The 26739-nt window shown below is 37.6% G+C and overlaps 1 protein-coding gene across 1 annotated transcript in view; it reads left to right on the top strand.

Annotated features, from left to right (window-relative positions):
- The first annotated feature begins 231 nt into the window (after positions 1–231).
- The window catches only part of ADAM28 (ADAM metallopeptidase domain 28), a 62149-nt gene continuing 35641 nt past the window's right edge, over positions 232–26739 (top strand). Inside the window, exons 1-9 of the mRNA XM_057720643.1 lie at positions 232–346; positions 7938–8041; positions 11758–11834; positions 13551–13629; positions 15304–15380; positions 16995–17187; positions 18933–19004; positions 19919–19990; positions 24387–24556. Coding sequence (XP_057576626.1) covers positions 295–346; positions 7938–8041; positions 11758–11834; positions 13551–13629; positions 15304–15380; positions 16995–17187; positions 18933–19004; positions 19919–19990; positions 24387–24556 — 896 coding nt within the window. The 5' untranslated portion in view covers positions 232–294. The remainder of the gene's footprint in view (positions 347–7937; positions 8042–11757; positions 11835–13550; positions 13630–15303; positions 15381–16994; positions 17188–18932; positions 19005–19918; positions 19991–24386; positions 24557–26739) is intronic.

Genomic DNA, 26739 nt, shown 5'->3' with positions numbered 1-26739 from the left:
GAAATGTACTGCTTCTGAGTGGAGAATATGGGGAAGAAAGAAAGAGAAACAATACTGTGGGATCAAGGGATCTCAGAGCCAGGCGGCGGCCAGAACTTCCGTCTGCTGTGCCATTGTCACAGGACCACAGCTCTGAGGTTGTGCAACACCTTTAGTAAACACTTCCTGAAGCAGAGACAAGAATGAAGCCTGGGGTTTCAGTTGGTCTCACTTGAGAGGAGGAAGGGATAGACCCAGCAGTGCACGTCTGCTTGAGCAAGAGGGGCAGACACCAGGCTCCTGGGATCACCCAGCATGTGGCAAGGGCTTCTTCTGATGGCTACTTTCCTTTTTTCTCCACTTCCGGGTAGGTGTTTAACTCCTTTTCAGGTTCTGTTAAATACCCAGGGAGCTGCTTGTTTTTCATCTTCTTTCAATAGTTTTGTTTGTTTGCTTGTTTTAAACCAATTTTACTAACTAGTGAGCTGGTTTGATTTGTTGTTTGGGGGTCTCTGACTGATGTAAACACTCAGTGTAAAGGAGAGGCAAGCCGACAATATTTACATGCCTGATCTGAGAATATACAGAAATCAAAGGGGAAATTTCATTCAGCATTATTTAAACAATGAATGTGATCTTTGAATCAAAGAAGAGAGTGCATCAAAATCAACCTTGTGAGTTTAGAGCAGTTAAGATGAGGCACATATGACTGGTTATCACGGTGCAGAAGGCTTCAGAGAGTATCTGCTATTGTTATTGGGGCCAGTGTGACTCATCCTATTCCTTTCCATCACATTTTTATATGTAGTCTTTTCATTATTAGTGACAATAAATATGATGAATTAGAAATAAGTAATGGACCCAATTCATATTTATAAAGGGCTGTGATATTACTTGATCAAAACAATGTTGCTATTAAACTGAAGTTGATCATTCACTTCCATTTTGCTGGCTAGATCAAACATTTGTCGAATGAAAATAAAACACACAATGTGAGAGTTGTGAGTGAAGTTTTATTTGGGGCAAAATGAGGACTATAGCCTGGGAGACAACCTCTTGGGTAACTCTGAGGAACTGTTCAGAAGAACTAGGGCAGGGAGATAAGTACATACATGATTTTGTTGCCGGGGGAGCCCTGGAATCAAGCACACATTTTGACAGGAGATTGCTGCTAGTCATGATGAGCAGATGTCTCCATTAATGATTTTAGTGCTTTTCTAGATATGAACATGCAAGAAATTGGGCTCATAAAATCTTCTCCTAAAAGTATTTAATTATCTGAAGGCCTGTTCTGCCAGTTTTTCCCACAGTACAGAGAGTCTCATTTCTGATCATTGCCTGCCCTCAACTCCTGTTTCAGGATGTGTGCTGAAGGTGAGCTACCGCAGTGGCTAGTGACTTCATTCTTGTAGTGCTAGGTGGCGAGCAACAATTTTTGGTTTAAGAATTCAGAAGTAGAGTAATATTACTTCCTAATCATCAATTATACCCAACATGTCTCTCCATTTCTGATGAATACTCCAATTAGATTTTGGTTAAATTAGATTGGATAACACATTTCCTTCATTTATTTCTACTTCTAGAAATAAATGAAGAGGTTATTGACGTTAGCACATTAGCTTCAGTGCCTGAGACTCCTTCTCTGGTAAACCTTTTCTTAGGTTTTAGAATGTTTGCTGGGACATAGAAATGGCAACAAATTATCAACAAGAAGAATGGGATTAGGGAGGGAAAGATTCTCCTACCCCTTTTGCCCACTCAGTACTTTGTCAGTAAAAAGGATTTTCCTTTTCTGCTGGTTTCTGATTTATTTTTCAAACTTGGGAAAGTTTTACTTAATATCTTTTGATATAGAACTGTGCCAGGCATTTAAATTATTGACTTAAAATTCCCATTTTTTGAGTCAAACTTAATAGAAATTTTCTTTCCCTACATTCTCCAAAAATATGATCACTGAAAACTCTCTGGGACCCTTTGCTTGGTTGAAACATAAGAATTGTTTGTGTACTAGCCTTATCCAACAGCATAAAGATCAAGCTGGATCCATTAACAGAATAACATAGCTGACACTGGGGTCCACTCACATTATAGCCTTTTCAGTGAAATTGGGCATACCAACTGGTTCTGTTCCCCTGTCTTTTCATTCACAACATCTGCCCCAAGAGACACAATATTTTTAGAAGTTGTGTCTAAAAGTGTGACATCTCTGAATACATGGTGTTGGAGGGGTGGGGAGGACAGAGATTCTGAAGTGGCTTTTGTGAGAACGGGGAAGGGAGGAACCAACAGAGAGCTGCCCCCTCCTTATCTTCCGTCGGGAACAGAAAGCTGCCCCCTCTTTTTACTTTCCATTGTGTATTTTCAAGAGTGCCTCCATGGTCACTGAAATACCCTGATATCATTCCCATATTAATTAATTTCCCAGCCAGAATGTAAGAAGTAAAGCAATTTCCATTTTCCCATCTCCTCTTTTTTTTTGTTTCTCTGCCCTCTTCATCCAGAGAATAAGTATGTGCCCTTCTAACGGTGACTTTTGCCCAGTTCTTACATATGTGAAATTAAAAACATGAGGTAAAATCAGGACAACTGTTTGCAATGAGATTTACAATCCCCTGAGAAAAATAACTTATGGGATTTCATCGTGGGAAAGGGAAAAAAATTCAAAGAATGTGACAGGTGCTTGGGAGTGAAGAAGTAAGTACTCTCATAAAGGAGAAAGGTCTTTATTTCAGCAGAATATCCAGCGGATGCAGTGCTTTTTGAAATTATTTTATTTCAAATTCGCAATTTTTCTTGCTTTCATAAGGCGACTAGAAGACCCTAAAGAATTTATGCAATCTAATCTTTGTAGCCAAAATGATAGACTTAATTAGGATGTGTTTTTTCCCTTAATGTTTGTACTCACTTTTACTACATGAAGTTTAAAATCACCAGATAGTTTGATGGGTTACAGAGAATCCCAGAACTTAAGTTGTCATTGCATAAACCCTGATTCAGGGCTTAACATCATGTGTTGGAAAGACATTGCTTTAAACAGTTTTGAACAGATTTGAAGAAAAATGAAAATATCAATATTATGTGCAAAGGGGCTAAACTCTAAAATGGCTCAAAACACTAAAAAATAAAGTAGCCATCCAGATTAATGTCTGTTACATTAACCTTGTCAACAAGATTTAACTTTTTTAAAGACAGAGGGAGGGAGGCAGAGAGAGAAAGAGAGACAGAGGAAGGGAGAAAGAGAAATTTAGAAAAGAAAGAAAGGAAGGAAGGAAGAGAGGATGAAAGGAAGAGAGGATGAAAGGAGGGAGGGAGGGAGAAGAGAGAGAGGAAGGAGGGAGGGAAGGTTCCAGATTAAAAGAGAGTAAGGAGACATGAAAACTAGATAAAATACTGACCCTAGACTGGATCCTGCACTGGAATGGGAAAAACGCTATAAAGGATATTATTTGGTTAATTGACAAAACTGGAATACAGATGGTAGATTAAAGTACTGATTCAGTATTAAATTTCTTAAATTTGAGAGCTGTACTATGGTTGTGTAACAGAATATTCTTATACTTAGGAAATATTGAAGTTTGTAGGGGTACAGAACCATGACATATTGGGACTTCCCTGGTGGCACAGTGGTTCAGAATCCAGAGGAGATGTGGTTTCTATCCCTAGTCTAGGAAGATCCCACATGCTGCAGAGCAACTAAGCCCATGCACCACAACTACTGAGCCTGTGCTCTAGTGCCCATGAGCCACAACTAATGAGCCTATGTGCTGCAACTACTGAAGCCCACACACCTAGAGCCCATGCTCTGCAACAAGACAAGCCACTGCAATGAGAAGCCCACACACTGCAACAAAGAGTAGCCCCCACTCTCGCCACAACTAGAGGGAAAACCCATGTAGCAACAAAGACCTAATGCAGCCAAAGGAAAAAAAAAAAAGAGCCATGATGTGTGTAATGTAACTCATCCTCAAATGGTTAGAAAAAGTTGTGTGTATGTGTATACATATTTATATGTATATGTATGGGTATATACACATCTGTATATATGAGAGAGATTGATAATATGCAAAATCTCAGTAGCAACAACCTCAAAATATTGGTGGCTTGCAAGAATACTTTATTTGTCACTCATGAACATGTTGGCAAAAGGGTGAATCTGTGAATTAGGTAAATCTGGGCAAAGGATATAAAGATATTCTTTGTATTATTCCTATTCTTGAAATTCTTGTACACATTTGAAATTATTTCCAAATAAAGAGTGTTTAAAAACTCCCCCCACCCCACCCAAAGATTTAACTTTTCTAAAACTGATAAATGGTGAAAATAATTATCTAACTCCAACCCAAATAACAGTTTTCTTTTTCTTGATCTGTTTTTGCTAGCCAAAACTAATCCAGCATGTGAGTTCTCTGTGGGAGAGAGAAAAGCAAGTATTAAAATGAATTGGTAGAAACATGTTTCATCTCAGATGTGTGTAATCCCTGGATGGCAGTTAGCTGTGTTTGTTCCACAGGCTTCAAAAAAATTAGTCTGATGTTATTCAGCTGGGAGGAGACTGTGCCATCTCCATCACACTTAAAGATAAATGAGCCAAACAACATTTAGGTTAATTGTCTCTCTTTCACTGCTGTGTAATTTGTTACATCTCAGATCTCTTTCTTTCAGGGGCCTTCTTGGGTTCAATAAAAGAAGGGCCATTAAGGGAAATTCTATCTGTTATCTTTAAAGAATGTACTGTGTTGCAAGAGTGTAAAAGCTGGAAATATGTTCACTTCAAACTAAAGAAAACAAGAGGTTGCTGGAGGCGTTTAAAAAAATATTCCAGTTTAGTTTATTCATTGATTTATTTTGGTTGCTGTTTGGAAATGTTTGGCCATCAAACAAAGAGTTGGAAAGAAATTTCTCCACTGATTTACATCTTTAGACTCCATATTTAAGAGTCGATTGGGAAATATTAGGATTTAGATGCTAACTAGAGGCATGAAGTTCAATATGTATATCAGAGAAAACTTGTGTGGTTGGATTGGCCTGTTCCCTTCTCACCACTTCTGATGGGGAGCATATGAGTGTTCTCACGTTCTGCTTTTATAAAAAGAATTAGTTGGGTAGTTATTATTTTATGACCTGAGGGAAGCTTGGACTAATATTTCCTATCAGAATAATGTGTATTATGGATGAAAACCATTTTTCATACAGCATTTTTAGAAGAGTTACTCTGGTTGCAACGTTGGTAAATATATGGCTTCATGAGCTCCATATTAATGGACTAATTGCATTGATTGGACGCAGTCCTCCAGTCAGCATGTGGGTGCCTTATGGTGTAATTATACACAGAGTAACAGGAGACTTTAGGGAATTGTGTTGCTGCCATCAGTTAATTTCTGGCAAGAGCAATTTTTCTTACCTGTCGGCATCTTATTTTTTTTTTTAATTATCTGCTTAATCACTGGTCTTTTATTTTTTTTACATACATTTATTTATTTATTTATTTATTGGCTGTGTTGGGTCTTCATTGCTGCCCATTGGCTTTCTCTAATTGCAGAAACCAGGGGCTACTCTTAGTTGCGGTGCTTGGACTTCTCATTGCAGTGGCTTCTCTTGTTGTGGAGCACAGGTTCTAGGCACTTGGGCTTCAGTAGGTGTGGCACACGGGCTTAGTTGCTCTGCGGCATGTGGGATCTTCCTGGTCCAGGGCTCAAACCCATGTCCCCTGTATTGGCAGGCAGATTCTTAACCACTGAATCACCAGGCGAGCCCAGCATCTTATTATTTTGAAATAATTATAACTATGAAAATTTTCACTCAATGGAAAGAAAATGACTGATTTAATGTTCCTTTAGGCTTCTGAACTTCACTTATTAAGGTTTTCGGGGTTTTTTAGTTGTGGTGAGTGGGGGCTACTCTTTGTTGTGGTGCGCCGGCTCCTCATTGCCATGGCTTGTTGCGGAGCACGGGCTCTAGGTGTGTGGGCTTCAGTAGTTGCAGCACATGGGCTCCACAGTTGTGGCTCACGGGCTCTAGAGTACAGGCTCAGTAGTTGCGGTGCACAGGTTTAGTTGCTCTGCAGCATGTGGGGTCTTCCTGGAGCAGGGATTGAACCTGTGTTCCCTGCATTGGCAGGAGGATTCTCAACCACTGCGCCACCTAGGAAGCCCACTTATTAAGTTTTAAAACTAACATTTTCTTCGTCTACCAAAAATTAAATAGAAATAAAAAGTGCCCAGTGATTATCTCTATAACAGCAAGAAGTAAGTGACTGAGGGAAATTGTGATGTAATTCTTGAAGTGTGACTATGTAATGAGACATTTTATCACAATGTTCTAATTAGAACGTTATCGAAATGATCATCACCTCTTCAAAGAGATCATAGGAGATTCTGTATTTATTTGCAGAAAATTGTAGACTACTTGAACTGTCCTTAGAGATCATTTAATGTGCCCCCTCTTTTCACAATTAAAAAACCCAAAGTAAACCCAAAGTTAAGGTATTCTAGTGTTGATGCCATGGCTTTAAGTGTTTCTGAGTTGTTTTTAAGAGTGCATCTTGAGCCAGTGAAAGAAAAACCATTTCATCACTTTAACATTCCACTTTTGACCCAATGAGCTTTTAGCCAATTTAATCACTTCTTCTGTTCTTCATAGTTAGATGCAAATGGCTCTTGAATGGTCAGATGAATGAAAGCCATCCTAAAATGATAAAAGAAAATCGACATCACTAGGAATTTTGGAAAGTTTCTGCTTTAGTTTCTGAAGAAACTTTGAAAAAAAAATGCATTTATTCTCTGGAGCATCACTGGGATAATTGTACATTAATGCAAGGTGGCTAATGAAAAATACTATTTTATCTGCTAAAAGATCAACCACAGTCACATAAATTTATAACATTATGGAATTTAGGTTTGCCTATTTTAATGAGCTAGGGTTACCCTCTAGTCATTTAAAGCCTTTCCAGTCACAGTTAAGAAACTGCTGGGTTGGGGCCATACCGTGCACCCTGGTACCCCTGTACCTGAATTCTGTGTGAACCTGCAACCCCTTTAACCCCCAAAGAGCTGATTTGTTGACATTTCCTCAGGCACTTCTTTGCCCAGAGCAGGGACTGGACCATGTGGACCAATAAGAAAGAAAATAGAAAATTCAGTGTTAGCTTTTGGAAAACTGATTTCTTTTAAAAAACAACTTCTAGAAATGATATGAGAATTCAAGATGCAAATAGAAGGTTGAATTGTTCCAATTCTCTTTCAATATAACTGCAGGCTCAAAAGGTTTCCTTCCAGGCCAGTCTTAGTGTTTTAATTGTCTGCTTCTCCAATTTTCTTTCTTTTTTTTTTTTTTATGTTTTGTATGCAAAAAATGAAGGTTTGTCTGTATTGTAAAAGCCAGCCCACTCTATGGAAGTGGTATCGGATCATTTTCTTACTAATTTCGTTTCTTTCATCGGTGTAAAACACTGCTGTTGGAAAACCCAAGAAAAATATATTAGAATCTGAAATGGCATCCATTAGTTATTTTATTTTCATAACACTGTATAGTTTCAGATGCTTCACAGTAATTATTCTGACCCCAATTAGCTTCTTAGAGGATGTGTTTGGCTTCTGCTCTCTGTTCTGGCTTTTGCCTATACTTTTTGCTACGTTCCCCTAGAGGACCCAAGCTGGCAAAGAGAAGTGGGAAAATTCCCAAGAAATATGTTCACTAAGCTGAGAAACACTGGTAAACTTTCAGTGGGAAAATATCTGAACATATAGGTTAAATAGGTTAAAGATTTGAGAGGAAAAGTGGGTTTCTGATTTTGATGATCTTTTCTGGCGTCTGCACTTTTATAACTCTCTCACATAATTCAGTTAAAGCCCCTGTGTATGGTGTCATTCATCAGAAACGCAATCAAGATGATCATTACTGAACAGCCTATGTTAGTTCTGCTTTGCTGAATCTTCTCTCTCTCTTTTTTTCTTGCTCAGTAAATTCTATAAAAGAACTTCCTGGAGTGAAAAACTATGAAGTGGTTTATCCCAGAAGACTTCATCCACTGCATAAAAGAGAGCTCAAGGAGCCAGGTCAACAGGTACAGCTTTTGATTTAACAAAGAATTTTGAATATCTATATATCTGTATATATGTATAAATACATACATATGCACACACACATATGTATACATGTGTATGTATATATATGATATGCACATATATAACTATATTTAACATGTAGATATATATACATATTTTTGTATATATACATACACACACATTTGTGTATATCTTTTGACCTAGCTTATATTTATTAATCTTCACGAGACCCCAACATTCTATTATTAGCTTTATTTTGATGTTAAAGTTCTGACAGTTGAAATAAACTGTCCAAGGTCATACAGAGAGTACACTTCAATTATTTATGGTAATTTATAATTTATTCTGTTACTTCTAAAGAACTTGATACTTCTTTTATCTATCTCTCTCTATCTCTACTTATCTATCTATTTATCCATACACACATACAAACAAATCTGTGAACACTAAACTTGAAGTAAAAAATAAAATATTGTGGGTGAATGCATGCATACATGTGGAATAAATTAGGATTAATTACTGTAATTAAATATAAAATGTACCTCTGTGTTTTCAAAAGAGGCTGCTCTTAAAGTTTGTATAATTCTTACCACTTGACGAAACACACATTCTCAGTCAAAAGAGAAAGCTAAAACGTGATGATTCATTCCACAGCAATTTTCTAATTACCTACATGTGGAAGTCTTCTGCTGGAAGCCAGGAAAACACAAATAAATGAGATGTAAATAACAAATTTTACATCTATTGTAAGATGAAAGTCACTGGAAGCTCATATTCCCCAACTAGACAAAGTTCCTCGCAGATTATTTTTTTCTAAAGCAAACATGTGTATAACAACAGAACCCAGAGTAGACTCTGTTTCCCAAAACAATTGTCTCTCAACCAAATGTTTCTGCTAAATTTTTATAGGACCCATAAACATTCAATTCCCCATCTATATGACTTTCTTCAAATGCTTTCTGGCAGTCTCTTAAAAATTCTTTTCACTGAATATTTTGAGGTGAAAGCCAAGTTCTTGGAAATTATCTTTGTGACTTCGGTGTTGAGACTCTTGGTCTTCCTTATGCAAATAATTGATTAGCAATTACTTAAAACATTTAGAATTTATAATGCATGGGACCGAGGGATCTCTGTGTCTACATAGATTTCAGTCTGGATTAATCACTTCTCAAGGCAGTAAAGAGGATTCGTATTTACTATTATACAACTGTGCCCTCTGCTGGAACAGAGAACTGAGGCACCGGCATTACCTCTCAGGTGTGCCAACAGCATGACCCCTTCTTTCTGACGTCGTCACACCTGGCCACATTACTTAAGATTCGAGCTGGAATAAAGTAATCCTTTGAAAGATTTTCAGGAGGAGGCGCTAACTGCCAAGGCAGAATCTTGAAGATTGTATTCATGATTGTATTTTACATGCATGGCATAAGGACACCTGAATAAGCATTAGTTGAATAAGTGAGCAAATGAGGACGTAAACAACTAGACAAATGAATGAGTGTAAGTGGAATACATTTCCTATATACCTACATAGATGTATATTCAACAAATTCTTAGTCAAGGTCCCTGATGTTGAAACTTACATTCTAAAGGTGCTCACTGTTCTTCCTAAGATTCGGTCTTCAGATCACATGATTCCTTAGGGGTCAAAATCATCTTGCTGTCGGTCCAAGCCATAAAATAGAATATCTGGCATCACGATGCCTCCCCTTCATTGTGAACAATGTCAGGCCTTAGCTGGGTCCACCGGGGCTTTTAGAGGCCTCAGGTTACTGTATGTTATCACAGTAGTTGGGCTACAGGGTTTCCTTTGTGTGCTCACCCGGGCATCGTCTTGACTTTACAGTTCTGCTTCCATTACAGTACCATCCAAGACGTGACCTTCCCAATCCACCCACTAGACCTTACCCATGGTGTTTCCTGGAGGAAATTTTCATTTATATGTCCCTGTGACCAGCTAATCTTACTCACCGGACTCCAAATCATTTCCTTCTAGGGGAAGCACTCCAAATCAAGGTGCTTATTTCCTCTCCCAACCCATAGTTCAGAACCTAGGGAGAATACAAATAAGACACACTTCTTTTTAGTGGGCATTGTTCTCCACCATGAACCTCTACTTGAGAAGCACAGTTCTAACGTCACTTAGTGCACCCTCTTTCATACAGTCTCTGGTTTTCTTCCTTGCTGTTTTCTTCCATCCATATCCTCTATGCTAGTGTCAGCTAAAACTCCCATTCCCTTATTATCTTTCCTGAAACAACCTCCAAACACTATTTTAGCCGCAAATCCACTGAAATCCATTGCCGACACAAAACAGATATCTTGAAGGCTCTTCTGTATGAAAGGTCATATCTGATATCCTCCCAATATTTTCATTCTCTCTGGCCTTTCTTAAACCTGAACGAGAAGTGGTGACAATTCCCCATGACGTTTGTTTTCAACACTCTGGCTTTTTTCCAGCTACTGTTGTTCATGAAAATGAACTGAATTACAGCAGCTTCCGCTCACGTGGACCCACAGTTTAGGATATTTATAGTCTGAGATTTTTGACACCAAAGAAGATTTCAATAGCTGATCATTTAAAGGAAATTTGGGATGAAATAACTGACCTTGGAGATGGCAAATCCCTGCATAGTATCCTGACCTGATGGCTTTAACTTACTATTGTCCCTGGATGAGCTCAGGTCCTCTCCTGAGGGAGGGGACAAGGAAAGCTTGACCTTAGGTACAACACAGCAGCGGAAACAGCACCGAGTCCATAATAAGTGGTGCTCCATCGCATTTGGTCTACCATATTGGATCCCTTTAATAACGACAATGTCCTGGTACTTCCCAATGAATTGGTAGATATTATGTGGCACCATGGCTAATAACCCTGTTTTATAGAACTAAGTCAGAATTCAGTACCTCAAAACACCTTCTTTAAAATCCTTCTGTTTAGACCTCTCTATCTCTTCCCGTATATCTAAATCTAAACTTAAAATAGTTCTTCTTTTCCACACAGTTTAGAAGTGACATTTTCTTCTCTTTCTAAACATTCAAGACCATGTTTTCTTCCTGATGGCTTCTTCCTGCCCTAGGGTACGGATACCTGCTATTTTGCCCATATTCTGCCTACCATTTAGCCTGGAGAAGATCTCCAGACCAAAAATCATCAGTGAGAGGCTTGCAGGTCTTTGGGTCTGTGTGCATAGTAGTGTTTCTTCTCAAATAACCACCCCACCCTGTGTCACCTGGCTAATTCACATCTCGGCTTACCTGTTACTTCCTCAAGAAAGCCTTTCCTGACCTTAAGATGTTAGACATCTTACCCTGCTTCCATATTTATACCCCTTATCATATAACTCACTTTTATTGTCTGTCTTTACACATTATTATAAGCTTTCTGACAGTAGGTACCAGTTTTTCCTGCTTAGAGGCCAATTTCCAGAACTAAACAGTGCCTGGCATGTAAACCGCACTCAAAGAGTCTTTGTGGAATGTGCAGCTGGCTGGCTGGATAGATGGGTTGGTATAAATGTCTCAGACAGTTTGTCTATTCAGTTGGCAGTTGTTTGATTTGTTAAAAGAGGCAGAAGCAGACATTTGGAATTATAGAGACCACTGTTAAAGAAAAGCAGGCACTGCTTTCTAATGATGAGACGGAGAGACATAGCCAAACAAATGTGGCTGTGTATGTTTTTAATTACCAGTAAATGTTTGTGTATTTCTGCAGGAAAAGTTTGAAACTGAACTGAAGTATGAAATGACAGTTAATGGGAAAATCGCAGTGCTTTACTTGAAGAAAAACAAGTAAGTGTCTTTACTTCTGATACGGTCCTCACCAGCAGCCAGTTAGTATGTGGAAAGTGTGATAATTGAGTCTGTTACACTTATGACTGCCATAAACCTTGGTTAATCAGACTTTACTCTCGACTGACCCAAGCAGTTCTGCAACTATTTGTTCCTACTGAAGTAGTAGAGGCACATAGAGTAAAATAACAGTTTACTAGTGTTCTGATAGTTGGAGTCATAAAAAACAATGAATGAGGTGTGAGCAAGTATATATTTTATCAATTTCTGTGAAACAGCATATAGATTTTTAAATCTTCCCCATGCATTACTGCATTTTAACACTGAAAGATTAGATATTAAAACAATTTATGACTATTGTCATCAGAAAAAAAAAGACATATATAAGTTATATAAACTCTAGGACCAAAAAACAAGTCACTGGTAAAACTGGAATCAGGGTCCCCTAATTGCTACGCCAGTGCTGTTTCTATCCAGCCATCCACTAACCCTCCATTTCCTCATACATCACATTTTCTTGTATTCCTTCATTCTCTACATTCAGTTCATCGAAATTCAACACTCTTTTTCAAATTTCATTGCCTCAGCTCTCATCCAGGTTCTTGATCAACCTATATCTAGACTATGTCCTGAGTAGTTTTTCCTAATTCTATGCTTTCAAGCTTTTTCTTAATCCCTAAATTGTTCAATATAGGACAGCCAGATTCTTTTTCCCCTCAAATAGACTCTCACCTTTTGCAAAAAGTCGCAACTGTCTAGAGTTTGGAAACAGTGTGGCACAATGGAAATAGTACAGGCTTTGAATTCAGGCAGACCTAGATAGGATTCTTTGCCACTTGAACTGTTTAATCTCATCTGAAAATAAGGAGAGTAATATTTATCTCGTAGGATTGTTGAAATGATTAAGTGATGTGTGAATAGGTCTATGCCAGCAGTCAGGATAGAGATGGCACAGAATACATATGTTACTTCCTTTTCTCCTTGCCCTGCCTCTTTTAAAAATATATTCAGACTCCTATTTGCTGGTGGGTAATAGAAATGCTTTTATTTTTAAATATCTCAATACTAAGAGCATTCTTTTTTTTTTTTTAATATTTATTTATTTATTTGGTTGTACTAGGTCTTAGCTGTGGCAGGTGGACTCCTTAGTTGCGTCATGCGAACTCTTAGTTGTGGCATGCATGTGAGATCTAGTTCCCTGACCAGGGATCAAACCCAGGCCCCCTGCATTGGGAATATGGACTCTTATCCACTGGTCTACCAGGGAAGTCCCTAATTGAAAGAATTTTAAGACGCTCATGAGAATGCTGAAAGAGCCCTAACTACCAAGTGCAAGTCAATTTTCAATTGTTAACAGTTACTGGTAACTGACAAGGACTGGGTGAAAAAAGCAGTCATCCTAAGCTGTGGGGAAGGCCATTGCTCTTTTCAGTCTTTTTATCAACTTTGCCCTTCTCAGTTCTATTTCTTCCTCAAATTGCTCTTCAGACAAGCATGCAAAGTCTGATGAGGAAACATTGTTCCACACTACTCAGGAATTCCCTGCCCTTTCTACTCTCTCCAGTTTAGGCACCCCTTTCATGCTCGGATTTATCTTGAGGAGCTAGGAGGAAGAGCTCGGGAGGTAAAACTTTTCTCTACACCAAGGGAAAGTTCTTGCTTTGATCACTGGACTTTGCAGTTAGTACAAGTAAACATGACATTTTTTCCCCCCAGGGGTCTCCTTGCACCAGGCTACACGGAAACATACTATAATTCCAGTGGAGAGGAGGTCACCACAAGCCCACAGATCATGGTAAAACAGAGTATCCTAAATTCATTGCTAATTGGGGTGTGACCCACACACCCAGAGGCAGTGTCATTGCCAGACAATTAGTAAAAGTGAAATGGTGTTATGGCAATGATGCTTTTTTCAGCAGTAGTAATTTCTTTTTTAAAGTTTATATTTTATTATTATAGTTGATTTACAATATTACGTTAGTTTCAGGTGTACAGCAAAGTGATTCAGTTATACATATACATATATCTGTTCTTTTCCAGATTCTTTTCCCATATAGGTTATTATAGAATATTGAGTAGAGTTCCCGGTGCTATAAATAGGTCTAGCAATCTAGACCTACTGCAACAACAATCCAGCCTTGTTGATTATCTATTTTGTATATAGTAGTATGTATAAGATGTGGTAATATATAGTATGGAATATTACTCAGCCCTAAGAAAGAATGAAATAATGCTATTTGCAGCAACGTGGATGGACCTAGAGATGATCATACTAAGCGTAGTAAGTTAGGCAGAGAAAAACAAATACTATATGATATTGCTTATATGTGAAATCTAAAAAAAATGATACAAATGAACTTATTTACAAAACAGAAACAGTAGTAATTTCTTAATAGATCCTCTAACATTTTCATAGTTTGACAAGAACAAACGCATTCCTTGACCACCTTGGCAATGATTTCCAGCCTTCAAGGACTCCTTATAGGAGAGGGGGCAGAAGAAGCTTCTTATTTTCGTTTGAAAAGTAAAGAATTAAATGCATCTGGTGTTGTTACTCAGTGCCAATCACCTCTCAGGATCATGTAGTCTCTCAAACTCAAGACTATTTCCTCAACGGTAGAATCTTAGAATTCTATATTTTCCCTAAATAATTTCCACTCTGGACACTTATTCAGAGAAGAAGACAGGTTAAAGTGCTATGGGGGCGTTTAATCCTTGCCATCTATTCTGAGGGAGGTTTTCAAGCATTTTTTTCCATAGCAATGCACAGACGTTTATGTGGGCCAATACCTCACCAGGCCCAAAGTAGAAAGGTGCATTGGACTGAAGCCCATCCACATGAAAAAGTGCTAAGATTGAGCATTTTGCTTCGAGGGGAGACAGGGATGTTGTACTAATCTAGTTAGTCTGGTGGCATGCTTTGGATAAGTCAAGAAATAACAACACAATCTGAACAATCCATTCAGTGGAAAGAGCTTGTCGGTGTTAGGAAAATTTAATGAGCAATTAGCCAAGGGAAAGAATGAATGTCTGGTGTTTCAGGGGCTCAGGTTTTAAACTTACATCTCTGAGTTTGTTATTTTCCAGGCTGTATTCATCCCTCTTATCCTTTTTCTGCAACAACAAAATTTACAACAATGTTTAGTTAATGCCCCTTAAGCATTTGGAATCATTAGCTAAACAGTAAAGATTTTAACCACAAAAGGCTGCTTTAAAAAAATTTTTTTATGCCTCCGTTGTTTGACTGTTGTTCAGCATAAAATGATTTGAAAAAATTATAGATCCCATTTCAAGATTTCACATTCAAATTTAGTAGCAGGTCTGAAATACAAAGGTGAGTCAAAAATTCTCTGCACTCTGGCTGCAGAATTTATAGAAATTTTAAAATAACCGGAGTGCTGATAATTTTTGACTCACCCTTATACATGCATAGTTTTCCTTTGTCAAGAGCCTTTTCCCTTTTCTCTAGGATGACTGTTATTACCAAGGACACATCATTAATGAAAAATTTTCTGATGCTAGCATCAGCACATGTAGGGGTCTAAGGTAAGACTTCATAATGGTTTGTATGTAACTGTGATGATGTGTGTATGAGTGTGTGTGTGTGTGTGTTAATAACCTAAAAAATCTCTAATCTAATTAATTATGCTATAGTTGAGTATGAATTCTAAGGACTCAAAAATTTTGAAATTTGAAGGAAATGTCTTTTCTTGGTAGCAGTCTGTAAATTACACTCTGAATTGTTTGCAGAGTTGCTTTTGTTTGTTTGCTTGTTTTCAAAATATAGGTTTGTGCGTCCCAGTTTTAGAGTCAGAATCTTTAGGGAATGGGAGCATCTCTCTAGTGTGTCCAGTCCATGCCTATGACATCCATTTCTTTTGGGATGTTAATGACTCGCCATGTATTTGTCTACAGTAAGATGTCTCTTCTGACGCCCAGACTTGATTATCTGATTTCCTCTTCCGTGTCTCCATATTTCTGCATATCTGGATATCTTAAGGAAGTCTCAATCTTAATATACACCAAATCAAACTAATTATATTCTCCCTAATGTGGTATTTTTTCCACTGTTTCCTATCTCAGTGAATGATATAGTCAACCAACCACCTAATCCAGAAACCTAGGTTCCTTGATGACTTCTTGCTTTTCAAATACACATTTTCAATCCATTTAACAAACCCTATTGATTATATGTCCTAAATATTCCCTGAGATTATTCACTACATTCTCTCTCTACTGCCACATTCTAGTCCAAACTGCCATGATCATTTAGGCAGACCATTGCAATAAAGCATCTAACTTATCTCCCCAATTCACTCCTCTAATTCCATGTCCACTTAGACCAGGCTCCCTGCTATATGTTCTCAGGCTTTTTCTTCCTAGCAATTATCTGCTGTAATTGCACATATTATGTATACATCGTATAATTGTTTATATTTGTTGATCAAATGTGATTATTTGATCCACAACCACCTTTCTCACTTGAATATAAGCTCCACGAGACAAGAGACTGTGATACTTTTCCTTTTACCTTGTGCCCTTGCTCCAATGTCTAATGAATAATGGGTGCTCCCTAATTAATGGTTAAATGAATCTTAGCTAAGGGCTTTGGCAGAGAGAATTGAGAAGAAATTGATAATATTCATTGAGTATGTGCTTTACATATTACCTCCTTCAATCTTTACAACTATCCTGTTAGGTAGGTATTATTATTCCCATTTTAGAGGTGGAAAAACTGAGGCTATGTGAGTTTAAGTCATTTTCCCATAGTATCATCGATAATAAGTGATAGACCCAGAATTTTAACCCTATCTATAAGACTTCAAAGTCTCTTTTATTGTCAGTGTATCTTTAGAGTAGACAAGGCATGGGAATTGGAAGGACACTTGACTGAGAGTCAGGAAATTTCCATTCCAGCACCAGCTGTGACATAGGTTAGCTATATGACTGCAGTAGTTACTTCTTCCCAACAGGTCTAATTTCCTCATAGAGAAAATAAGTTTAGGTAATCTCTAAGGGTCTCTTCAGCTATAATGTTATACTATATTTTACTTCCATGAGCTTCGAATGCTTTGGCATTGGTTATTTTTTGAAGTCAACAAGTCTTTAGTGCTCAAAACTGGAATATTTTTAGGAAGCTTAGATTCTTGTGTTTTTCAGGGGTTACTTCAGTCAGGGAGATCAAAGGTACTTCATTGAACCTTTAAGCCCCACAAATCAGGATGAACAGGAACATGCACTCTACAAGTACGATCCTGATAAACAGAAGATTAACAACTCCTGTGGGATGGATGACATGTTATGGGTACCTGAAATTCATCGGAATGTGGTCCCACCAGCCACCAGTCTGGATGTACGCCTACTTTTATTATTTATTTGCACTTCTCTCATGTTTCTCACCCTGGCTGCTCCAGGTTCCTGTCTTAGTAGCTCCAATTGACTGAAACTTTACAGTCATTGTTGAAACTAGTAGATTACAGAGACATTAAAACCTTACTGTACATTGGTGATATATTTAATGAGTGTGTATGGATCAACTATTATTAACAACATGTGTGTAAGGGTTAAAACGATGCATAGATATAATGCTGGCCTCCTAGAAGCAGACAACTTTCACGATGCTACAACATACAACAAAGGTGTAAAGTATTGTTATTGCTTTGAGATAAAATACCCTGCTGTCTCTGTGAATGAATTTATTCAACAAATCTTTCTTAAAGTACAGTCATAGGTGCTGGGGATATAGCAGTGAGGAAAATAAATCTAGGATGCACCCACCAGAACTTAGAATATTCTTTCTTACCTGGAATTCAGCTTCTGGTCATAGAGGGAAAACGAATATGGCCTGTGCTTGAAACTATAAAGTATATACACAATATTTTTGTCATTACTACCTTTAGGATACACTTCACATCCAATCATCTCTTCTACATGTTCTCAGAATCCATAAGCACTGGACAGAATAGGTTTGAATAAAATAGAATCTCTGTCAGGTTCAATTTGCTATGGGTTTAAATTCTATCAGTGGTATGATGTCTAAGAGTCCAGGAGAATCACTCCAAGCTATATGTTCCCATAAATGTTGATCTCCTGGTTCAGCTTGGTACAGGCCTCTAGTCTTTCTGTCTTAATTCCTTAGCAACCATGTGCAAATAACCTCTCTCTCATGACACCTTCTTGTTTGGTTTTGCTACTCCTTCTCAGTTCCTCTCACTGTTATCCCACCTCTGATAGACCATTAATTATTAGAGACCTCAAGTAACTCCATCCTGGGTCTCCTTCTTTGCTCTAGCTGCACGTGCTTCCTAGGTAATCTCATCTAGTTCCATGTCTTATTTAAACAGGACCTCTGCACTAATTACCATCAACTGTATATCTCCAACCTTGGCCTTTAGAGGCCAGACTGTTACAAGTAACTACCTACTTCATGCATCTAATCCTTGCCTGAATTTCTCATCTGGCCTCCTATCAATTTCTATTGATTAAAGAATTCAAGAACCCAGGTCATTAACAAATCTACTATGAAATATGTTTCTTGTTTTTGTTTTGTTTTATGGAGAGAAAGAAACTGAAAATAGGGAAGCTTGGAATGTGGGAAGGAGATCCAGCTGTATCAGAGAAGAAAAGGACAGACTAGGTGCCGTGGTGGCTCTGGGCTGTGCACCATAGTTAAAGGAGGGGGTATTCACTGGGATAGGAATAAAAGGCAACCAAAACCAAACAAAACCCTAGGAGGATGCTGAAGTTAACTGTCTCTATTTCATGGCAGGCTAGTGGAGAAAGTCCACTGTTCAAAAAATCTGAAGACTTTGGTTTTCTTTTTAGCACTCCTACTATTAATTAGTTGTGTAATCCTTTATACTCTTTCGTAAAAATGAAGGGGCCAGACTAGAATATCACCAATGTCTCTTCTACCTCTGACATTCTGAGCCTTGTCTATGGATGATTCTGGATGGTTAGTCAGAGTCAAAATGATAATTTTTTTTTCCATCATTCCCAGATACCAACCAACTCACAAAATTACACATTTCAAGTTTAAGAATGACTCTTGCAGAGGAGGTATTGTCTTAGTAATTTTTCTATTTATGTTTATTACAGAAATCCAAAAGCCGGAAGGCTTGGGAGCAAAATAAATACATAGAATATTATTTGTTCCTGGACAATGGTGAGGTAATTATATAAGATCAATGTGTATTTTAAAATGCTATACTACATAAACTTATTATGCAAGATATTAAATAATGGGTAAGTTTTAAAAATAATGAATTTGAGCTATTCTTTTTTACAAATTGTTTTGAACCTTGGAAATTTGACATATAATTAGACTGATATGATTTTACCTTTCAAGGAATGTACACCTAATATGATAAACATAAACTGATTTTTTTGCACTATAATTGCTCCTTTCTCATTGTCTTAAGAGCTCCAAGGTTATTTTCCAATTAAATTCCTTTGTCACTTTGTCTTCTGTTAAGTAGTTAAATCATTGATAAATTAAAGTTTATGCTCACTAGGGAGTGGTAAATAAAAAAAGAAAAACTAATGGATAGAATTTTCTGAAAAAGGCAATATTTTGGTAATATTCATTGTTAATCTTCTTTTATAAGAATGCATTTTATACAGTGATTGTTTTAAATCTGAAGTCCACATGTGTGATCTCAAAAGGAAAATTTTTGTGTTATGATAATATGAGTAAGTTAGTTCAGATCCTAAAGTTTTGACCTCTCTCATTATACTAAATTCATTTACTGCTAATATATATATATTTAATAAATAGACTAATCCTTGCGCTAGTTCTCCACAGCTTAGGAAACCATGGTATTTAACTGAAAATACATCTGGAATAGCTCCTTAGAGCTTGACAATGAGCTAGTACTTCAGGGGACAAAAAATCATCTCTTCTCCCAAAGTGCTTTAATTTAGCTAGAGAAATAAGGAAGTGCTTTGTTTTTAATGTTTCATTGTTAACTTTTATAGCTGATCATTAATTATAATGACAAGTAAAATAAAATGAAACTGCTTTTTTTTTACCTTCCAATTATATTCATTTCTTTCAACGTCTATATTTTGTCTTTGTTTTGTAGTTTAGAAAGTACAATCAAGATCAAGAGGAAATAAGAAAGAGGGTGTTTGAGATGGTCAATTACATCAACATGGTATGATATATTTTATTTTGTCGTTTTAACAATTTGCTAGGCAGTGTCATTGGGTGTTTCCATGAATGCTCATGAAGCAGGCAAGAAAAGCCAATACTCCTAAGACTAATACTGCTGACTGGCTCTTGACCACAACTTTGGCTACTAATTGAATATTAATATTACATGATTGAGAAGTATCTCACCAACTCGCCACACTATTCTCAGGTCTATGAAGGTATAAAAGGTGGTTTTGTTTCATGGTTTTTGTTTTTCTAAAACCCAGTAAGAAAATGCTGACATACAAACACCAATAGAAAACCAACCTAAGGAAGAAAATGGAAAAACCAAACAATCAACCAACAAACAAAATAAGCCAAGCCCTGGTACGGTAGCAGCTCTCAATACATTTTCTCATTTAATCCTTGAACAACCCTAACATATTATTAAACCTAATTTATAGCTAAGGAATTAGCTTCTAAGATGCAAAATAAGTTGCCCAAAATCACAAAGTTAGGAAACAGTAGAGAAAAGATTTGAACTTGGATTGGTTAGATTTCCAAGCCTATTTCCATTGTACAACTGTTGATTTGGTTCTTTAAACATGATTTTATTATGTAATTTCTAAAAAAAATTTTTTTAATGATTTTTATATCCCTTCTATTTAAATCTTGTTATTTTCTTGTTAGTTGAACATACGGTTAGCCTACTTAGTTAAAATAGCTGAGTCACTGTGGTCCTGCAAATACTCTAAGGATAGAAATAAAATGAAGGTAGATTCAATGACCAAGGTTGTATCATCTTCTTACCACAAAGAGTATGCTGACTGCTCTTAAGGAACCCCAAGAACTGGCCATATTGATTGAACACCTACTTTTGCCAGGTATTCTTCTAGATTACAGAAATAAACTGGGGAACAAAACTGACAAATATCCCTTTTATCAAGGAGTTATCCTTCCCTTCAGGAATTTAGCATCCTTGTTCAAGGAGGCAAACAAACAAGTCAAAGAATTAGTGTGTAATAGCATGTAATGGTGATAAGTGTTATAAAGAAAAATAAAGTAGAATTTTTATTTTTATTTATTTAATATAAATTTATTTATTTATTGGCTGTGTTGGGTCTTCCTTGCTGCGTGTGGGCTTTACCTAGTTGTGGCGAGCGGGGGCTACACTTCATTGCAGTGCATGGGCTTCTAATTGTGGTGGGCTCTCTTGTTGCAGAGCACAGGCTCTAGGCACGTGGGTTTCAGTAGTTGTGGCATATGGGCTCAATAGTTCTGACTCACGGGCTTAGTTGCCCTAGGGCATGTGGGATCTTCCTGGACCAGGGCTCAAACACATCCCCTTCATTGGCAGGCAGATTCTTTTATTTATTTATTTAATTAATTGGCTGTGTTGGGTCTTCATTTCTGCACATGGGCTTTCCCTAGTTGCGGCAAGCTGGGGCTACTCTTCATTGTGGTGCGTGGGCTTCTCACTGCAGCAGCCTCTCTTGTTGCAGAGCACGGGCTCTAGGTGCATGGGCTTCAGTAGTTGCGGCACATGGGCTCAATAGTTGTGGCTCATGGGCTCTAGAGCACAGGCTCAATAGTTGTGGCGCACAGACTTAGTTGCTCCGCAGCATGTGGTATCTTCCTGGGGCAGGGATCGAACCCATGTCCCCTGCATTGGCAGGTGGATTCTTACCCACTGTGCCGCCTAGGAAGTCCTGCAGGCAGATTCTTAACCACTGCGCCACCAGGGAAGCCCCAAAGCTGAGTTTTTAAAAAGAGAGAGAGAAAGAGAGACAGAGAGAGAGAAGAGAAAGATTGAGATATCTTGGGTGCTTTGTTAGACTGGGGAGTCATCTCTAATAGGGTAACATTTGAGTAGAGACTTGAAGAAAGGGAGAGAAGTCTGATAGGTAGATCAAAGGACCTGAGGGCAGAACTTAGATTGCCTTTTTGGAGGAATAAGGGGAATGCCATTGTGGTTGGTTGTAGTAAACCAGGGCCAGTATGGGAGATGGTGTCGAAAGGTAGCTGTGGCCAGAACCTGAAGGCCCTGGTGGGCCTGTGTAAGGACTTTGTTATTCTTTTTTTTTTAATTGAAGTATAGTTGATTTACAGTGTTGTGTTAATTTCTGCTGCACAACAAAGTGACTCAGTTATACATATATATATACATTCTTTTTCATATTCTTTTCCATTATGGTTTATTACAGGATATTGAATATAGTGTCTTGTGCTATATAATAGGACCTTGTTATTTATCCATTCTATCTATAATTGTTTGCATCTGCTAATCCCAAACTCATAATCCATCCCTCCCCACCCTTCCCTTGGCAGCTGCAAGTCTGTTCTCTATGTCTATGAGTCTGTTTCTGTTTCATGGATAAGTTCATTTATGTAATATTTTAGATTCCACATATAAGTAATATCACATGGTATTTATTCTTGATGAGTGAGGAAGACATTGGAGAGCCTGAGCTGAGGTGTGACATGTTCAGATCTGTGTTCTTATAAGATTACCTTGGCCATCCTGTTGAAAATAAACGAAGGAAAGCAAGTGTAGAAACAAGACGAGGTAGGGGAATTGCATCATAATTCAGGGCAAAAGATGATGGTGGCTTGAGAAGAAGCAGTGATGGGGGATCTATTGAGAAGCTCTGATCTCTGGATAGAATCAGCGGGGTTTATGAGGTGGGTGGGAGATGAGAAGCACAAGAAAAAGAGAAGAGTCTGGTGACATCAAGGGTTTTGACCTGAGCAACTTTGTAATGGAGAACAATGGTGGGGGACAATGGAAACCTTTCAGAGGAAGGATTAGGATTTCCCTGTTGGACACATCAACTCTGAGATATCTCTTTGTATAAAGATTTCTAGGTGGAAATGCTGGAGATACGAGACTGGAGTTCAGGGCAAGGTCTGGGTGAAGATATAAATCTATGTCTTTAGCACGCATAGGTGGCATAAGACATGGGTCAGCAAACTGTAGCCTGTGGACCAACTCTGGCCTGTTGCCTTTTTACAAAATAAAGTTTTATTCAAACACAGCCATGCTCGTTTGTTTGCATTGTCTATGGTTACTTTCCTACAACAATGCCAAAGGTGGTGAGTAATTGCAACCAAGGTTGCATAGCCTCAAAGCCTAAAATATTTTCTATCTGGACCTTTACAGAAAATGTTTGCCAACCCCAGTGTCAGATAACCAAGGGAATAGGTGTGTACAAGTAGAAAAAGGACGCAAATAAAAATCTTTGAAGTACTTCTTTGAGGAAAGGTAAGAGGGGAGGAGGTGAGAGTAAGGTGAGACCAAGAAGGAGGAGACAGTGAAGTAGGAGGAAAACCAGGAGAGGCTGTTGTTCTTGAAGCTCCTTGAAACAAAAATCTATCAAAGGAAAAATGATCAATGATGTGAGATGCTTCTGGGGACCAGGGACTGGCCATTGGATTTAACAAAGTAAAAGTTATTGGTCTCCTGGATAAAGCAAATTTCTGTGGAGTGTAAAAGCATGATGCTAGGGAGTCCAGAAGACAATGAGAGAAGTGGAATTAGAGACAGTAAATACAGAATTTTTTTTCCCAGAAGTTTTGCTATAAATGGGAGCAGAGAAATGGGGCATAAGTCAGAGGAGGGATGGCAATAAAGGGAAATTCTCCCCCACCACGATGAGGCATCCTTTTTCTGCTGATGGGGACAATCGCTAAACACTGACAATGCAAAAAAGAAGGAAGAATTGCTAGAGGAATCTCTGATCTGGGGAGACATGGCAGGTCTGGTGCATGAGTGGAGACGTTGGCCTTGGGCTCATAGACCATTCATTCATATAGTGAAGAAGGGGAAGCATAGGTTGGATGGACTGGGTGGGAGCTTGTGGAAATTCTTTTGTAGTTGCATCTATACTCTTTAATGAATTTGGAAGCACGGGCATCTGCTCAAAGTGAGGATTTAAAAGAAAGTTTTGAGAAAGAGGAACAAGTATGAAAAAAATGTTCAGAAGGCTGGATTTCTGTTCCTTTCCTGATGTCCAAATCAGCACCGACTCAAGCTTGCTAATTCTGAAACATTATGACTCAGAAAGTCACCCAGCATTTGAGGAAATAGATTTATAGTGAAGTCATAGTCATGACGAACTAGCAGGAAATTATAATATTTCTTGAGATTGCAAGCAGGGAAAGTTTGTTTCAATAGGCCCTTTGTCCCCAAGAAAAGGAGTTTTTAGACCTGAAGTATCTAAGGGTGTCTCTCTTGCCTCCAAATGGAGTTGCTAGCATCTGCCAAAAGAGATGGTAACTTCCATCTCACAAGTATGTTTGGAAAGAAGGTTTTTTACAGTGCGGTTGTAAATAAGTTTGAAAATCTAAAGTACATTGAAAATTCAAAGATAATAGCACCGTTATGAATTACTGCTTTGCCATTTATTCTCTTTCAACAGCTCTATAAAAAGCTCAGTACTCATGTGGCCTTAATTGGGATGGAAATCTGGAATGACAAGGATAAAATAAATATATCCCCCAATGCAAGCCTCACTTTGGAAAATTTTTCTAAATGGAGGGGGGGTGTCCTCCTAAGAAGAAAGCATCATGACGTTGCTCAGCTAATCACGTATGTATAGATTTTCTCCTTTGTACACTCTGTGGTATTTGGCATAGACACTTTTCAAAGCCTTGGCAAAGCAAATGGTATCATACCGTACAGGTTTACACATAGGGAGTTAAAAGTTTAAAAAGTATTCTTCTGAATCTGAATGTTGCCTATGCTCTTACTTTTGTTCCAACTATTCCCTTTTCTTTATTTCTTTTTTTTGTTTGTTTTAGAGGGAGAAGCTAATAAGTGAGCAGTGATTCAGTTTAGATAATGGCAAGAGGAATTTAGGTTCAATGATATAAAAGAGCTGATTAGCTTCATGCACCAGTCAGGACAAACCTCTAGGATAGAAGGAAAATTGAACATGATATTCTAATCCTGTACTTCTATCATCCTGACAAAATGACAATTAGTGACTAATTTAAAAAAATAGGGGAAATAAATCTAACAGCTATAAATGATACAAGACTCTGAACATAGGCCTCAAGACAGTTCTGCTGGATGGTTTGCAGCTGGAATCAGATTGGAACAAAGAGTGACTTGAAATTACTTGTTTCACTACCTAAGAAAACAGTGAGTGTCATGGAAAATAAGTGGACTAGGTTCTGTCTGAATTCATTAACATTCCGTGCTGGTTATCTGTTACTGCATGACACATCAGCCCACAACTTCCAGACTTAAAATAAGTCTTCTTCATTGATATGTTTAGTGCCTTGCCTAGGATGCTTGTTGGTCATCTCTCTGTATATACAACTTTTTATGTGACTAACTTGGACTTCCTCGAATATGGCAGTCTCAGGTTTCTGGACATCTTAACAAGGTGACTAGGTTGGCCCAGGAGAAGGCTTCAAGGCTTATTATGACTCAGTCTTAGAAATCACACATGTGACTTCTGGTGTATTCTGTTGGTCAAGAACAAGTCATAGACCTATCTAGTTTTAGGGAAGACGTTACATAGGATATGAATACCACAAAGCTGGCTCACTGGGGTTATCTTTGAAGGATAGCTGCCACAGTTCCTTAATTTGGAAAGATGAGTTCCAGACTGAAAGGCCCACCACGAGGCATAGCTCATTTTGGGAAACAATGGGGTGATTTTTCCAGGGTCTCATAGGTCGTGAGTAGTAAGGGAATTCAAATCTTACCAGACTGGCTCTGGGACCAACCTGAAATTGTAGTAGAATCCAGTATTGTGAAGTAATAGGGTAGAGAGATATAAATTGTAGGCAAGATGACAAATGTATAGATAAAAAATAGTAATCCAATATCGAGTAGATTTCCTGAATACGCCAAAATAAACAGGATTAAAGAACTAAAAAGATAAGGATGGAAGGAAATAATTGTGCTTTCATGTGTAAATTGAAAGTCTTACCATTTACCTGACAAATTAACAAAATATACCTATACCTGGGCATAACCGAGCATGAATCTAGAGTCCAAATATACTCTATCCTCTGAAAAGAGAAATGCAAGTAGTTAACTCCATATTGAAGGAAGATTTTATTTTTTATAAGTGAGCTAGCAGTAAGAATTAAATCCACAAAAAATGTAGACTTAAGTATAAATAATTTTACAATATAATTTTAAAAGTCTATAAATGTCTTTAAAATATCATGTATGATACAAAATATCATTTCAAAATAACAGATATTGAAAATTACATAGGGAATGGAAAGTGGGAGGAAGTTCTCTAATTTCCTCATTTTTCATGGCAAAATGTGTACTCTCCATTCTTGATGTTGATAATTGGGTAAATATAGGTTCAACTTTTTATGTAAATGCATCTACTAAGGGGATTTTAAAAACGATGCATACTTTGAAAATTTCTAAACACAAACCAGGGTCGGGATCATAACAGATAGTAATAACAGAATAATAATAATAAAAAAAGCACATGGGGTCATTACAAATTGAAAGAAAAACAAAATGAAACAAAACCAAAAAAGAGATTAAAATGACTAAAGACCAAACACATCATCTATGTAAATAAATGCAAGTGGTTCCAATGTCTCTTCAATAGGACAAATATTGAAAATCCACAAATGCTTCAATAACACAAATACTTATAGAATTAGCCCAAACTTAAACCCAGCTGTAGCTGAAACAGTGTTCAAATAAAACAAAAGTAAACATACATAAAAATATATGAGGAAAATATATTACTAAAGCAAAAAATGTTTCATTTTAATTAATATATTTAC

The sequence above is a fragment of the Hippopotamus amphibius genome, chromosome 2 (assembly GCF_030028045.1).
Source record: "Hippopotamus amphibius kiboko isolate mHipAmp2 chromosome 2, mHipAmp2.hap2, whole genome shotgun sequence".
Lineage (NCBI taxonomy): Eukaryota > Metazoa > Chordata > Mammalia > Artiodactyla > Hippopotamidae > Hippopotamus > Hippopotamus amphibius.
The sequence above is the reverse complement of the archived record's forward strand: the minus strand, read 5'-3'. Positions and strand labels throughout refer to the sequence as shown.